The sequence below is a fragment of the Leptonychotes weddellii genome, chromosome 7 (assembly GCF_054177405.1).
Source record: "Leptonychotes weddellii isolate Sample4059 chromosome 7, ASM5417740v2, whole genome shotgun sequence".
NCBI lineage: Eukaryota > Metazoa > Chordata > Mammalia > Carnivora > Phocidae > Leptonychotes > Leptonychotes weddellii.
In genome coordinates, this window is record NC_138375.1 from 95,502,915 (window position 1) to 95,518,091 (window position 15,177).

Sequence of the window (15,177 nt, forward strand, 5' to 3'; positions counted from 1 at the left end):
TATTTCTGGGTGCCTATTTAGCAAGTTGCAGGCCATGAAGAGAGAAAATACCATTCGCCTCCAAAAAGAAAAAAAAAAAGTTGTTTTGTTTTTTTTTTTTTTCCAGGCAAAGTTGGACATAGTAAGCTCTGGGTTTGTTGTTTAAATGCTAGCCCTGTAAAAAAGGTACTGATGGTTTTTTCCTTTAATCTAATACCTTTAAGTAATCCCAAATTTTAGTTAGGGAAGAAAATGCCAAAAGTTCAACTATGGCTATCAGTGCATGATGGAGGTAAGGGCTCCTCACTTTTTTTTCCCCTTCATTTTCTAATTTGTCTACATTAAACAGATATCACTGTTATAATTAAAAAATAGGCACATGCAAATATTCTTATTGTAAAGAACTGTTTATACTAAAGAGGTCAATTATGACAAATGGAATTATTGGTCCCAATTCTTTGCTCCCCTACAGCAGTGTTATACATCTGCACCTTTGCCAAGGTATCACGTGGGTAGAGCATGCTTCCGGCCCTTGACTCTGGGCTTTATAATATGACTTGCTCTGGCCAATAGAAAATTTGCAGACATAATGCCCACAGAAGCTTGAAACGTGCCTGAGCTGATGGACATGCACTCTCATGCCATGGATTAATTGCATGGTTTTAATTTACTTTTGTAATTAAGGGACAAGGATCACCAACAGAGAGTGTCAGCCCTGGATTCCAAATGAGCATAAACTTTCCCACCTAGGATTCATTCCAATTAATCCTGTCAGAGTTTACTAAGTACCTTCTGTATTAGGAACAGTGCAGTTTTCTGGAGCCACAACACTCAGGTTCAAGTCTTGGCTCTGCTTTTTGTGAACACCATGATCTTGTGCCATTTATTCAAACTATCTGTTCCTCAGAGTTTTCATCTGTAAAATGAGCATAAGACTGCCTCCCTCACAAGTGGATAAATATGTTTAAGAACTAAGTAAGTCAATAAATGTAATTCCCTGCAAACAGTGCATGCCACACAGTTAGCTCTTAAAGTTAGCTATCATTATTATTAGTGATAAGAAGATGAAAACATCACAGAGCTTCCTCTCAAAGAGCTGAGTTTAATGAAACTTATCAAAGTTAATTGGGTGACAAAAGTTTCAAGCTACAAGCCTTCACAAAAAAATTTGTTTTAAAGAAAGCAGTAGAAAATTACCAAAGTAAAGACTTTTAGATTAAAACAGGGCTAAGCAAGAGGAAGATGGCTGGTCTTTACCATACAAAATCTATCAGGCACAGACTTCTGATGGCAAAACCGGTTTGACTTAATTAAGTTCAGCAACAAGTATGCTCCAAGGTAAGATCACATGTGATTATTCATAGCTGCCTATAACTATTGGAAACTATGTTTCTTAAAGATCAGAAATGAGATTTTCTTTCTGCTCCAAGTGGACGCTAGCACATTGCCTGACACAAAGTAGAAACTCAGTGGATAAGGTACCCAAACTGATGTTCAGAAGCCCAAGTTCTCCATCAACTGCAATTCAATTCATGCTGCACATAATACTAATAGGCACCCATCAGTGGCTAAGTGCTTTGCATAAATTCTTTCATTAAATCCTCAGCTAAGCTATTTAGAGGACCAATTAGAACGTTTTCTTCATATTCCAATAAAACATACAAGCAACTGTTTTTTAAAACCAGACTGATGTTCATGAGATTCTTTTAAGCTCTCTCCCCCCTAAGGGCTAAAAAACATTTTTTTAAATTATCTGACCTAACATTTAACTATCTAAACTAACTGTATAGCACACCAAATTTTGTAAGAGTAGAAATGCCAGAGCTATTGAGATTATGAAATGGGAATCAACTGCAGATTTTCTGTTTTTTAAGCTGTAAGCCAAATGTCATGATATCTGCAACAACACCTATACCTACATTGTTTTAAAGCTTTAAGTCGACTCCTCCAGCAAAAATTGGAGAGTACCATTACTGCCATGGCCCCTCCTTTTGGTTAAAATAGTTTAACCAAAGTAAGTAAATTTCCTAAGTGAAATTAGTAAGCAAAGGGATGACTATTTTAACCATTAATATTTAATTCCCCCCACCTACAAAATAAAGGTTGGACTACCTAATTTTTAGGATCTCCCTGAAAAAAGCAAATAGTCTGAATCTATAAAAGGAAAGCAAAGAAAAATTCCCTAACAAGCATTAAAAGAATACCAGTAAAACTCAGGCATGAACATTTACTTAAACTTAGTGAAGTACAGCAGGTTTGTTTTTTGGGGTTTTTTTTTTTTTATGAATTTCTTCCCTTTGGCCTGAGGTCAGTTTCACCCTGCATTCCAGCAGTATGCCACAATGGGTCAAATGTTCTAGACTCTACTGAGCCTAATGTCAGAATCACTTCCGTTCCCAGAAATTTCATCTCCAGGAAGTCAAAATCCGTAATTCTCCAAAAAATGTGAGTAACTCAACTTATTTTTCAGACCATTTAAGAACTGGCACAATAGACCGTCATGTACAGAGAAAACTCTGCTTTGGGGTTTAAAAAACAGTTTCTCCAAAGATATTTATATTTAGAGGAAAAAAGCACTCAGAATGAAATAGAAATTTAACCTCCAGTGACTTAAAGTCACATAACATGAAAATTTATACAGTGAGTTACTAAAAAATGCTTAAAATTATCTTAAGCTGGCTATCTTTCAAGTCAACACAAGTGATTTGTGGGTTCTCTGTATTTGAAAAGTTTTTAAATTAATTTTTACAAAATGATGAAAAAGTGCGTGAAAGGAAAAAAAGGATGAAAGATTTGAAGAGATACTTCACAGAAGATAAATGCCCAACAAGCACATGCAAAGATGTTCAACATCATTTAGTCGTCAAGAAAATACAAATTAAATCCACAATGTGATAGGACCATCCATCCATTAAAATGGCTAAAATTAAAGAGGCTGGCAAAACCACAAGTTGGCAACGATGCAGAGCAATTAGATCACTCATCTGTTGCTGGTGGGAATGTAAAGACAGTGCAATTTTGGAAACAGTTTGGCAGTTTCTTACCAAGTTCAATATATGCTGATACATGCACCAACATAGATGAATCTTAAAAACATACTGAGTGAAAGACGCCAGCCACAAAAGAGCATGTACTGTTTGATTCCATTCATGTTAAATTTTTAAGATGAACCTAAGCTGTGTGACAAAAAGCAGATTTCTGGTTGCCTGGGGCCAAGAAAGGAGGAGGGGGGTGAGAATGAGATCGGGCCAAGGAACCATTCAATATCTCGACTGTGGTGGTAGCTTTTCGGCAGTATACATTTGCCAAAATCCATACACATGGACACTTAAAATGGGTCCATTTTATGTACATAAATTTTATTTCAGTAAGAAACTTCATTCGTAAAATCCTCAATTTTACTGCCCTCTGGATTAGATCAGCTTTCACCAAGCGGTCTGCAGAGGGGCAGGCCCGTTCTGAAGCAGGCGGGTTTTCACACGTGGGACTCGGGCACCTGTCAGGACCCGCTGGTGGGTCCATGAGGTTCCTCCTCTGTTACATCTGTCACTCAGGACTCACCTGTCAGAGCCCCTCCCAGGCTGCCCCGCCGCAGCTCTCGACCATCCTCACTCAGCTGTCTTTTAAACCTCAGTGACTTTGCAGGGCCAGAAGTCACATCTGGGTTGCTGCATTTCCGAAACGGCATGGGTGGCGGGGAGAGTATGTGGTCAAGCTGCAGAGAGAAAGAAGGGATGTCACTCACTGAGGACACTCTCAACACAGCCAGCATGCAACACCAACCAGTCCTCGGCTCTTCTTTTCTTATCCTTCTCTAAATCCCTCCCGCCCAAGCCTGCTGCTCATTTGGTTACTTTAGACAATTCAGGGTTTCACTGTCATGTCCTGCATCCGAAAAACATTCTGGCGTACTGCAAAATCTCAATAGCAATGATTTTTAAGCTGTGGGTCACAACAAACTAGTGGGTCATGAAATCAAGTTTAGTAGACCTAAGCAGTATTTTTTTTTAATACACTAAAGTTGTTAGAATCCAATGAAGGAAGGAAAAGTACCATTTCATGAAATGTCTGATAAAGCTATGCTTGCACGTGTCCTTAGTCACTGTGTCAAATATATGTCTTTCCATGGGCCATGATCCCTCTAAAAAAATGAATAATATTGTTCTATAAAGAATCAATAGATCACTGCTTTAGCTGTTCACAAAAGAAAACCCACAAGCTTCTGGTGCTCACAAATATGCGCAGGGAAGGGCAATTTCTAAGCACCACAACCCTTAATGCAGATCAATACATCCCTGTATCACTTTATCGCTTTTTAAAAGAAAACCTGTCACAAGAATCAGAGAAACTAAAACCACTTCAAGCAACAGCTTTCTGCAAAGGAATCCCTTGTGTCACAACACTTATTTCAAGATCTGTCCTCCTTTCTTAAGAAAACCTTTCATACTTGAATAGGGCCACATCTTCTAAAATGTTCACCTTCAAAGTATAGATGCATATATATGTGTCTAGATGGTTATTAAGGACAAAAATATTCATATGTACATATCTATATCCAGATAGTTATTAAAAACAAGAAAGAAGTACAAAAGGTATTCATGGAAATCCCAAATGCCACACACACACACACACACACACAAACTTTGTAGAAATTTAAATTCACACAAGACTTCAGTAGCAATGCTCAAATCTGGGCATTTCAAAGGATGCTTCATTGAGACTTGTTTTGTTTTCCTGGGTAGAGAGAAGGATATCTGGTTATACCTGTCAGCATTTTTTCAGATTAAGACGATCAAGGATATATTTTATAGGAAAATGAAATTTAGGGGCAAAATCATCCATTTGTCTGTCTTTGTACTGAAGCATATTCAAAATCACGGCACAAAAAGAAACTTAACGTTGCCTGTGAACAACTCCTCCAGGCGCACGGAGATGGAACAGACCTCATTGGCTCACCTATCCCAAGATGTCAACTCTCCCCCAAGCTCACTGTATTCATTACACTGAATAGCTGGATTTCAAGCACTTGTCAGTAAGTACCACCTCCATTCCATTGCCCATCAGTTATGTACTGTACCTCATTGCCACTTAGTATTCTTGTGAAAAACTTGTAGGGCATCCACTCCAGGATCAAGCCAGATCAGTAGGGAAAAGGGATTCCAGATTGCACTCTTGGAAGCTATTTGTTGAGTCCATGGTTCATTACAACAGTGTCCTTCTTAGGAGGACCTCCAAGAAGGAACTGTATCTAGACCCCTTGGCCTTAAACCTTGTGGACACCAAATTGGAGCCAGGGAACACTGGTCAGTGACACATCAGCTTCTGGAAAATGCAATCAGTTGTCCAAATGCAGTCTGATATCATTACACAATGTAGAGGATATTTTGCTTCCTTCTTGGCTCCATTTTAGGCCTTTACCCCAGTTTTTTTTTCTTTTTCCCCTGCCAATTTTTAAAATATTTTTCATTTTAAAGTAGGCTCCACACCCAACGTGGGGCTCAAATTCACAATCCTGAGATCAAGAGTTGCATGCTCTATCGACTGAGCAGCCAGGCGCCCCTCCTGCCAATTTTTTTTTTTTAATTTGAAAAATTTCAGGATAAAATTTGCAATGACAAAAAAAGTTTTAAGGACAGTACAATGAGCTCCCTTATTCCCATTACCCCTGGTGAATAGTTAACCTTTTGCCATACTGCTTTTGCTCTCTCTTTTCCTCCCACCCCCACACAGTGCAGAGTTCCTTGCAGACATTATGGGTCTTCCCCCCCTCAAAACTTCAGCAGGCCTTTGCTAAGAACAAGGACATTCTCTTCAATTCTCCTACCCTGTATTATATGTAACCTTTTAAGATGTCTCAAATCTTTTGTTACCAACTTAAATTATAAATAGTAGGAAAAAGGTCAAATAAGACTGTATCATATAGACTTAATATTAGAAATATGTTCTTTTGCATTAAAAGGAAAACTTTCAGCCACAAGGTGGCAATGTGCCACAGACATTCAACAACCCTAATGGCTCGCTACCTGGTCCTCTAAATGCACCAAGAACCCCTCAGAGTATCTGAGCGACTTCAACTCCATTCCACTTAGTTATCTTCACCTAATTACTAGTGGCAGCTGCATCAAACACAAATATTTATTGTTTAAGGTTCATCAATTCCTGCTACTTATTTTTCACCTGAAGTTAAATTTTTCAGCTTGCAGAATTACAGTTACTCTCTCTGGGAAGGATTGTTATATCACAAATTAACAGAGGGTGCAAAAAATAAGCAGAGGAAAGATAATTCCTAAATAAGAATGATGTAATTTCCTTACCTATTTCCAGCAAAGCCCTCCAAGACAAAACAAAGGCAGGGGAAGGAGAAGGAAATCAAGGGGAAAGTGTAAGAAAATCCGTTTCATCACATAGACAGCCACAAGCTCTTAGTCCATAAGCCAGCAGTTTTAATCAGAATCATAACCCCAAGAGGGGAGAGTATTATTTTAAATCTGGGAAAATGGAGTCAGTGAACTGTGAAGGCTGTAAATGTTTCAACCCCAATAGAAGCAGAAAAACCTGTAAGCACAGGGCCATGTTCCAGGATCCCATTTCCTTCTTCACGTTAAATCACAGTCCCAACAGGGCTCTCTCTAAATAGATCATTTTTCCAAATTTGCTGGGTTGTCAGTGGCTCTACTTTTCTTTCTACAATTAGTCAAAGCTTCTCAAAATGGTCCACTGCAGCCCTGCAATTTATTCTTCATTTTTTGTCCCGATTCAAACACTCACGCTCCATTTACAAACATTTCAGCACACCCTAGAGCTTATGGTAGACATCAAACCTATCACTTTGGACGCTGCCCTTTAAATGATTCCAGTTTAATGTTTGCCAACTTTTCCAAACTCCCCAAGTCTTCATACTACAAGAAGCTCAACTAATGACAGAGCTTGTCTTGAAACTTCCAGTGATGTTTTAAGGGCATCTAAGCCTGAACTTGGCACCCTTGCTTCACACACTTCAAATTTTCCTCCCTAAACAGACCATGGACCGCTGGAGAGCCAGCCCTACTGCCCTGTCACATATTTACCTCACCTGCTGCTAGCCACAGAGTAGCCCCGATCGACACACATTCTCCAGAGGGGCATCCTCACTTCATTCACCAATAGCAAATACCGATTCGTGGTGCACTCCGTTTGCTCCAAATTTCCTAGGTCGGTTTTCTTAACCTCCTTGTAGTTCCAAGCGCCACAAAATTTTGAAATCAGACCAAAAGGGAGCAAGCATTCCACTTACGTGGAAACAAGTGCTGTTGCTGGAGCAGTTTATCACAGGAAACACAGAAGCATCTTCAAGAACAAAAGGCGTACAGACACTCTAATACAACTCCTTCAAGTCTAAGGTGTATTTGGGGCAGCGTTTCCAAAATTCTCAGTCCTACAGAAAAACTAATCACCAGAATTCCATGCCTGTGTTTTCTTTATTTAGCATATCCATCCTCCGCTGGATGTTTTCCAATGATCATGCTGAGAAAAACAGAAGAACCCACCATAATCACACTGTGGCTTCTTCCATCGGCAAAAAGTACAGGTAAAGGCAAATCACTGAGGAGTCTCCATCTTATTTTGAGTGTCTCTGCCATCCCCACCCCCGCTATTTCCAAACATGGACCATGGGTTTCTTCTTCCATGGCTATAGCCCCCAGGAATAGTATCACTTCCTTCTAAAAGGGCACATCCTATTTTTCAAGGAACATTCAACTTGCACCTTTTGAACTGATCATTTTCCCCAAATTCCCCTTCTAGACTTACATGCTTGAGCCCACAAGTTCTCTAGTCTATAGTTCTTAAATAATCCCAATGATCATATGAGCATAGAGGTATTTTTCCATGTTCAGCAAATTGCAACTCCTTTCTCAAGCTACTCAAGTCTCAAACCTTACAGTTATTCTGAACTTCTGTTTTCACCCATATTCAGTCCGCAAATGCTCTAACTCAACCTCCAAAATACATATATCCAGAATCCAATCACTTCCCCACTTCTACTGTTACTGCTCTTACCCCTGCCATCCGGGTCTCTCTGTTGGCATCCTTGCCTCAGCCCAGCAGCCAGGGACCCTTCTAAAACACAAGCCAGATGTACCACAACCCCTGCTGGAGTTCCCCATGGCTTCCCTTCACCCAGAACAAAACCCAAAATCATGGCAATGCCCTACAGGTCCTACCACCTCTACCCACAAGTCTCTGATCCCGGCTACTACTACTCCACTCAATCCACCTTGGTGTGTTGCTGGCCCTCTGGTGCCCCAGGCATCCTGACACCCAGCACGTTTACTTTTACCGCAGCCTCTGTTTGGGGCTCACTCCAGGTATTGGCTACCACGCTCCCCTTCCCCATCACCCTCCACCCCCATCCTCCAGGTCCCTATTCAAACATTACTCTTCCAGGGGCCCCTCTCCAACTGCCTGATGTAAAACAGCATGCCCACCACTTCATTCCCTTCTTTATTTTTCTTCCTAGCATCTATCACCCCATGTTAGATCTTTTATATCGGTTTATTGTCCTTCTTCCACTAGATCCTAAGTTGCATGAAGTTACACACTAGTCTGTTCCATTTGTCCACTGCTCTACATAAAAGGCACCATGTAAATTTTGGTTGGAAGAACAAATGAATGGCAATCTCTGGTATTTAGTTTAAAATACAACAGCAAAATAAAGAACACATGCAATTAAGGGTTTTTATTGCTGGAAAAAGCTGAATAAAATAATATTAAATGTTACTCAAGGTGAAAATGCTCAATTGAGTCTCGAGCATTTTGACAAAATTGAACTTTTCATGTATGAAAAAGACCCTGAGGTTATAGCAAATGCCATCTTTTTAAATAATCTTTTCTATATACAAACTAATATGTTAATTTTTTAACACTGCTCTCTCTGAAGGTGATTCCTAAATAATGAATTATTCGGCCTCCTAACTAGATCCTAACTAGCATATTCAATTGTGTCTATCAATCCATGCCTTTCCCTACACTCTTTTCTCTTTTCTGTAATTCCTCGCTCATCCCCAAGATGTGGCACATGCATTTTAAAGACCCATCCAGAATGCATGTGCCCTAAGGCCAAAGTTCATTAGTTCACCAGGATCATCAATGTCACGTGCATACACAATGAGGCTCACCAGTAAAGCCTTTTTTATGTTAAAAAAAGAAAAAAGAGAAAGAGACTGACTAGTAACACGGGGTTATGAAGACAATGTTCAGTTGTTCTGTTTCTTGGTATCAAATATTCTAAAAAAAAATCATAGGTATGAAAATGAATAATTAAAAAATTGCATAGACTATGCCCATAATCTTAATTAACTGCTCTACTGCTTCCTTCCAGAAAGGAATCCAATGAGCAACCTGAAACGACTTTATTTCAAAACAGGATTTTATTTACTTTTAAACCAAAACCTATCAACATTTTAAAATTTGATAGAGTTCCGGGCGCCTGGGTGGTTCAGATGGTTAAGCGTCTGCCTTCGGCTCAGGTCATGATCCCAGGGTCCTGGGATCGAGTCCCGCATCGGGCTCTCTGCTCCTTGGGAGCCTGCTTCTCCCTCTGCCTCTCTCTCTCTCTGTCTCTCATGAATAAATAAATAAAAATCTTTTAAAAAAAAAATTTGATAGAGGTCCATCGTTAAGACAGTCATTACTGGATTCCTACTAATTTCGCAGTGGTTAGAAACGCCAACACTTACTACCTAATTAAGACAATTAACTATTTCTATGCCTGTTTCCTCATCCACAAAATATTAGTAATAATACTACATATGTCCTGAGGTTATTGTGGATATTAAAAGAATTCATATATGCACTTAGAACAATGCACAGAACATAATAAGTGTACAATAAATGTTAGCCGGGGTGGTTATTAAAATTGCCATATAGGAAGTCACCCCATTCACAAACATCTCCACATGTGTACTTCATCACAAATGGCTTGCAAGGAAATTAAACGGATTACAGTTTTACTGAGTTGTCTCATTTTCCTTTATGGCTCAAAGGAGAACTTGGCTTGAATTGTTTTACAATTATTTCCGGCTGTTATTCTCATGCTGTAGGGTGTTCAGTGTGCACGAGGCAGAGCCATACAGAAGTAAGGAGCCTAGCCCAAATTTGAGCTGTTAGGTGCAGTATCGCAGGGTCATACCTTGGCCAAGCTACTTGACTCCTCTCTGAAGTATGGGCCTCAGAGGTAGGGAGGAGGCAGGTAGACGATGGATGAAAAGGGTTCAACACAGTGCTTGGCACATTTAAGCACTCAGTAACTAAAAATGTTGGTGATAACTGTCACCCGAGCTGAGCTCAAGTTCCATGTTCTCTTAGCCTGTTGACTGGTAAAGCATATGGCTATTCACCTGACCCTTCCAAGTGGCATCTCTCAGGCATTCTTACCTCTAACTCTACACTACTCCAACAGAGAAAAAAACATTTAACATGCTCACCACTGCATGAAGAATATGCACCTCCCTTTCCCCAGCATCCTAAATTCTAACTATACAGACTGAGTCAGACATTGACAGGGCTATAATCATGGCCCACATTGTAGTGGGGCTCATTTAATTGACTTTGCTGACATTCACTGTGGATTATGCCACCCAGAATGCATGCTTCCATATAAGGATACTCTAAGAAATAGCCATTAAATCTGGCCACGATGTTGTACAAACAAATGAAGAGGAGCCTCTATTAGATAGTATCCACCTTGTCAAGGTATGCCTCTGGGCACAACAGGGGACAAAAATCCCTGCCCGCCAGAAGCTTCATTCTAGTTGGGGAGAGAGAAACCTGGAGAAAATGCTGTCAGTTCTCTGTAGTACAATCAAGCATGTTTCTGCTGGGTTATGTATGGCCTGATTTTACCCTGGGAACCCCACAAAGCACAGAATTCAACACATTTCTCTCATTCAACCACTGGAAATTACAGGGAAAGGTCTATGCAACCCACCACAACCAAGTGTGACCAGTCCAATCTCCGTCAAGACATCCTGGGTCTGCTTACTGGATTCCACTTTACCCCGTGCTGGAGACTGAATGTTTGTGTTCCCCCCAAATTCTAATGTTGAACACTAACCCCCAGTGTGATGATATTTGCAGGTAGGGCCTTTGGGAAGTGATCAGGTCATGAAAGTGGAATCCGCCTGAATGGGATTAGCACCTTATACAAAACATCCACAGAGTTCTCTTGCTCCTTCCATCATGTGAGGACACAGCTATAACCTCTATGAACCAAGAAGCAAGCCCTCATCAGACAACGAATCTGCCGGTGGCATGCTCTTGAACCTACTGGCCTCCAGAACTTGGAGAAATGAATGGTTGTTTCTAAGTCATCCAGTCTACGGTACGTTGTTACGGGAGGCTAGACTGCCTAAAACACCCTCTACAGCGTGGTTCTCAGGTCGTGGTAATTCTGCCACCAAGGGGACATTTGGCAATGTCCGGAATCATTTTTTGTTTTCACAATTTAAAGGGAGCAGGGATGCTGCTGGTATCTACGGGCTAGAGACCAGAGACACTACTCAACACAGGACAAGGCACAGAAGAGCCCCAACCAGAAAGAATTACCCAGAGTAAAATGTCCATCATGTCACTCGAAAGAAATGCTGTTCTGTACTTGCTTTTCATTTGTGTATCCTCACTTATTTTTAAGTTATTCATCTTGCTGAGTTGTGTGTTATTTTAGGTCATCTTAAAACCTCTGAGAACAAGAAAAGAGACAGAGGGAGAGCACAGATGGAATCGTAGCAAAACTGATCATGTCAATGAGTCTGTTAAGCAAATAATTTCCTCAGCCACATTAATTTACCCAACCTACTTAGCTGGTTATTGCAATTCAGTTTCTCCAATGAATACCATGTTTTGAAAAATAAAACATCAATCAAACGTATTTAAACTGGGAGATGTACCAGATACCAAGATCATATTCCATCTTCAGTTTTTAATTAATTCTTTGAATCACAAACTTCAATTAGCAAAATAAAAAGTGTTTCAGAAACATCCTAAAATACATTATTAGATCAAACTACAATGGCATTCACCTAAACAGAGCTGCACCACTGGTTTCATCTCTTATGAGAATTGATTTTCTTTCTTCCCTTCTGAGAGAAATATGTAAATTAGCACTTTGATACCACTATCTCACTTTCGTCTGTCAACTCAACTTCAAGAAAGTCAATTCCTTTGCTTATGAACATCTCTAAACACATACGCGCACACACATGCCCCACCAGCAAGCAATATTATCACAATCCCAAGGAGAGAGCACCTCGCAGCAGGCATTTAACTGTGATGTTTACATTAAGCAATGAATTCAATAGTCTACGGATGTAAAAAAAAAAAAAAAAAGGAAAAAGAGCTAATATTATGTTAGTTTTTTTTAAAACATAGCACTTTTCAAAGTTTAGTTGAGGAACCACGACAGTGGGGAAAGCACAGGGAATATGCTGATTTGATTTCACATATGTATCACCTGTTTTCCTGTCACTTTAGTATTCTCGGTCTTTTTCTGACCTTTATTTAGGGATCTGATCCATGCCTGCAACTGTTTACTTATCTGAAGTCATTAAATTCCCCTGGTACCATCATGTCTCCATCAGTGACCTAACTCAAGACTCAGACCATAGTCAACCAAGCAGGAAGAGAATACACTCCTCTAGACACATCTATCCTCCATTTCAAGTCAGACGGGGAAATGCTCATCACTCCACTCAACTTTATGTGATGTGCCCACTTTCCCCTCAGGCAGAGGGAGGAGACCCCCAAGTAGGCAATATTATTATTCCCATTTTACCAATGAGAACCATATTCAGCAAGATTAGCCCCTCCAAACGGATCAGCTTCTTGGGCAGTACCAAAGGCAACAAGCCCAAGATTGCTTCTGCCAAAGCCCCTGTTTCACTGTTCCCAGTGGTCTCCTAGAGAGCCACTAGAGAGGGGCTCACAGTGGTGAAGCACAGCAAACACCAGAAAGTTCACTTTAGTTTTCTCTTCCATCTCTGCTACAAAACAACTCCCTAGGGACAAAGATCTTAGAGTTCGATGTCAACAAGTCTGAATGCTCCAGTTCAATCCTAACTAGCAATCTACACAAGCAGTTTCTAGGGCTTCTACAGCTGAAATCCTTAAGCCAGAGTTACAGAATCACAAAATATGGGCAGCAGGAAGGACCTAAAAATCACCTCTAATCTAATTTCCTGCTTTTTGGAAGACTGAGGCCCAGACAAGTCAAGCCAACTGCCCAGGTTGAAAGAGATAGCTAGTGCATGAATGTAGGCCAGCACCCAAACTTCCAGACGTGCCATCTATTGCCTCTCACACCCTGCTCTCTTACCGACTTGGCTTACTGACACCTGACAGATATTCCCCACTCTGTTATAGGTGACTTGTAGGATTTCCTAGGGGCTTTTATTCATACATGCTCTATTAACCCAGGGTTGTTTTAAATATTTTTTTTAGCCAAATGTCTACTATGGACTGGGCACTGTGCTAAGGGTTGAGAAGCTGAGAACAGAATGGACACAGTCACCTTCCTCAGGAGACCTCCACCCAAGTGCGGGAGACAGACACAAAAACCCAACCATAAAACAACATGTCAGATGCAAGGATGGAATGATGCATAAGGGACTATAGTGGCTTGGAGCAGAACTAGGGTCTGGGACCTAATTAATTTCGTGTCTGTGTTGGTTGAAAATGCTGGTATTACTTTGCCTGAAAGGTAGTGACTTGTATGTACTCACACAGACTATGGTCTTCTCAGATACGCAGAAGCCAGTCCAGGAGACGCACAGAGCAGTATGTAAACACTGGGGGGCTCATTTTGTTTCTGGATTGGCACTTTTCAAACTCAACCACCATGTCCTAGGTATAGGAGAGACAGAGCAGAGTTCTTCCCACCACCCACACCACACCATGACTGGAGCTTTTCTGATCCTCATCACCTATCCTTCTTGAGGCGCCAACTACCCACCACAGGCCAGGTGTTCTAGCAGTCATGCAGGGCATCACTTCCCATTTCCAGAGAGAACCAGAAAACAAAGGAGAGGAAGATGACAGTGGTTTGAGGCAAGCCCACAGCCAGGAGGGCATTCAGCCACTTGGCCATAGAAAAGGAGCTCAATTATCATTTCATCTATAAAATAAGGGTAATCTTACTTCCCTCACAGGATTTCTGTGGATTAAATGAACTGATTAGTATATAAAGCTCCTAGCAAGAGGTGACTTTCTTCCCTTACCCCTTCTTTATCTTAGCCTAGTTCATTTTGTCAGAACCAAAAAAAAAAAAAAAAATCATCAAGAACTAGAACTTCTTTTCAAATAACATCTATTAAAGCTAAAAATAAACTTGATACAAGTTTCTGGGGAAAAAAACTTCAAAATATGCTTTTCCTTGTAAAATAATGTTTAAGCTCTTTAACTGAACAAACATATGAATGAATATTCATTTCATGTTTTTACATTAAGAGGGAAACGGGATGTTTGAGCAAGTCTGCATGGGTAGCAGTAACAAACCCAGCTCTGACCCAAGAGGCAAAATAAACATTCTTAAGAAAAGTATTCCTAAGAATCCTGAAGCATGAATCCTCAGAAGTCATTGAGGTCTCACCTGGTTAAATGGAAATCATTTAGAAGGACAGGGACAACTGTCACTGAGAAATTGGCAAATAGTGGGGAACTCAAATGAAGGCTATGGGGATGGTGGGGTGGTAAAGGTCATGCTAACTGTTTTTACCCCCTTTATTTCTTCTTCAAGAGGGAAAAAAAAATAACCCAGGAACATGAGGGAGAAAGGAAGGGGAAGGAACTGGAAACAAGCGAAGTGATGTCGCAAGAGCTTTGGGGAAGTTACTCCCCTGTAGGCCCCCATCCTCCCATCATTCCCCCTCTGCTCTGGCTGTGTCCCACCACAAAGCCTAAGATCAGTCTTCTTTCTTGGCAAAAGGAGCAAATAACAAATAACCACAATAAATAAATAAATAAATTTATTAAATAAGCATCAATAAACATATTCCATAACTATAAACTAATACATGCTAAGACCTTCAGTCAGTAGCTCCTTCTTAATCCTGGATTACTATCTGACTAGGTTCCCGCCCTGATGCCTACCCTGTTTCTCTGAACTGAATCTTTGCTTCTCAATTGCTAGTCTCCCTGATGTGTGCCCTCCGAACTCAAGGTCTGGGG

General features: G+C 40.5%; 1 protein-coding gene across 6 annotated transcripts in view; it reads right to left on the reverse strand.

Annotated features, from left to right (window-relative positions):
* MAST4 (microtubule associated serine/threonine kinase family member 4) overlaps positions 1–15,177 on the reverse strand; it is a 519,579-nt gene that overhangs the window by 382,528 nt on the left and 121,874 nt on the right. For all 6 annotated transcript variants that reach the window (XM_081825660.1, XM_081825659.1, XM_081825658.1 and 3 more), the window contains exon 2: positions 3,541–3,694. In XM_081825660.1, the coding sequence (XP_081681786.1) occupies positions 3,541–3,694 (154 nt within the window). The remainder of the gene's footprint in view (positions 1–3,540; positions 3,695–15,177) is intronic.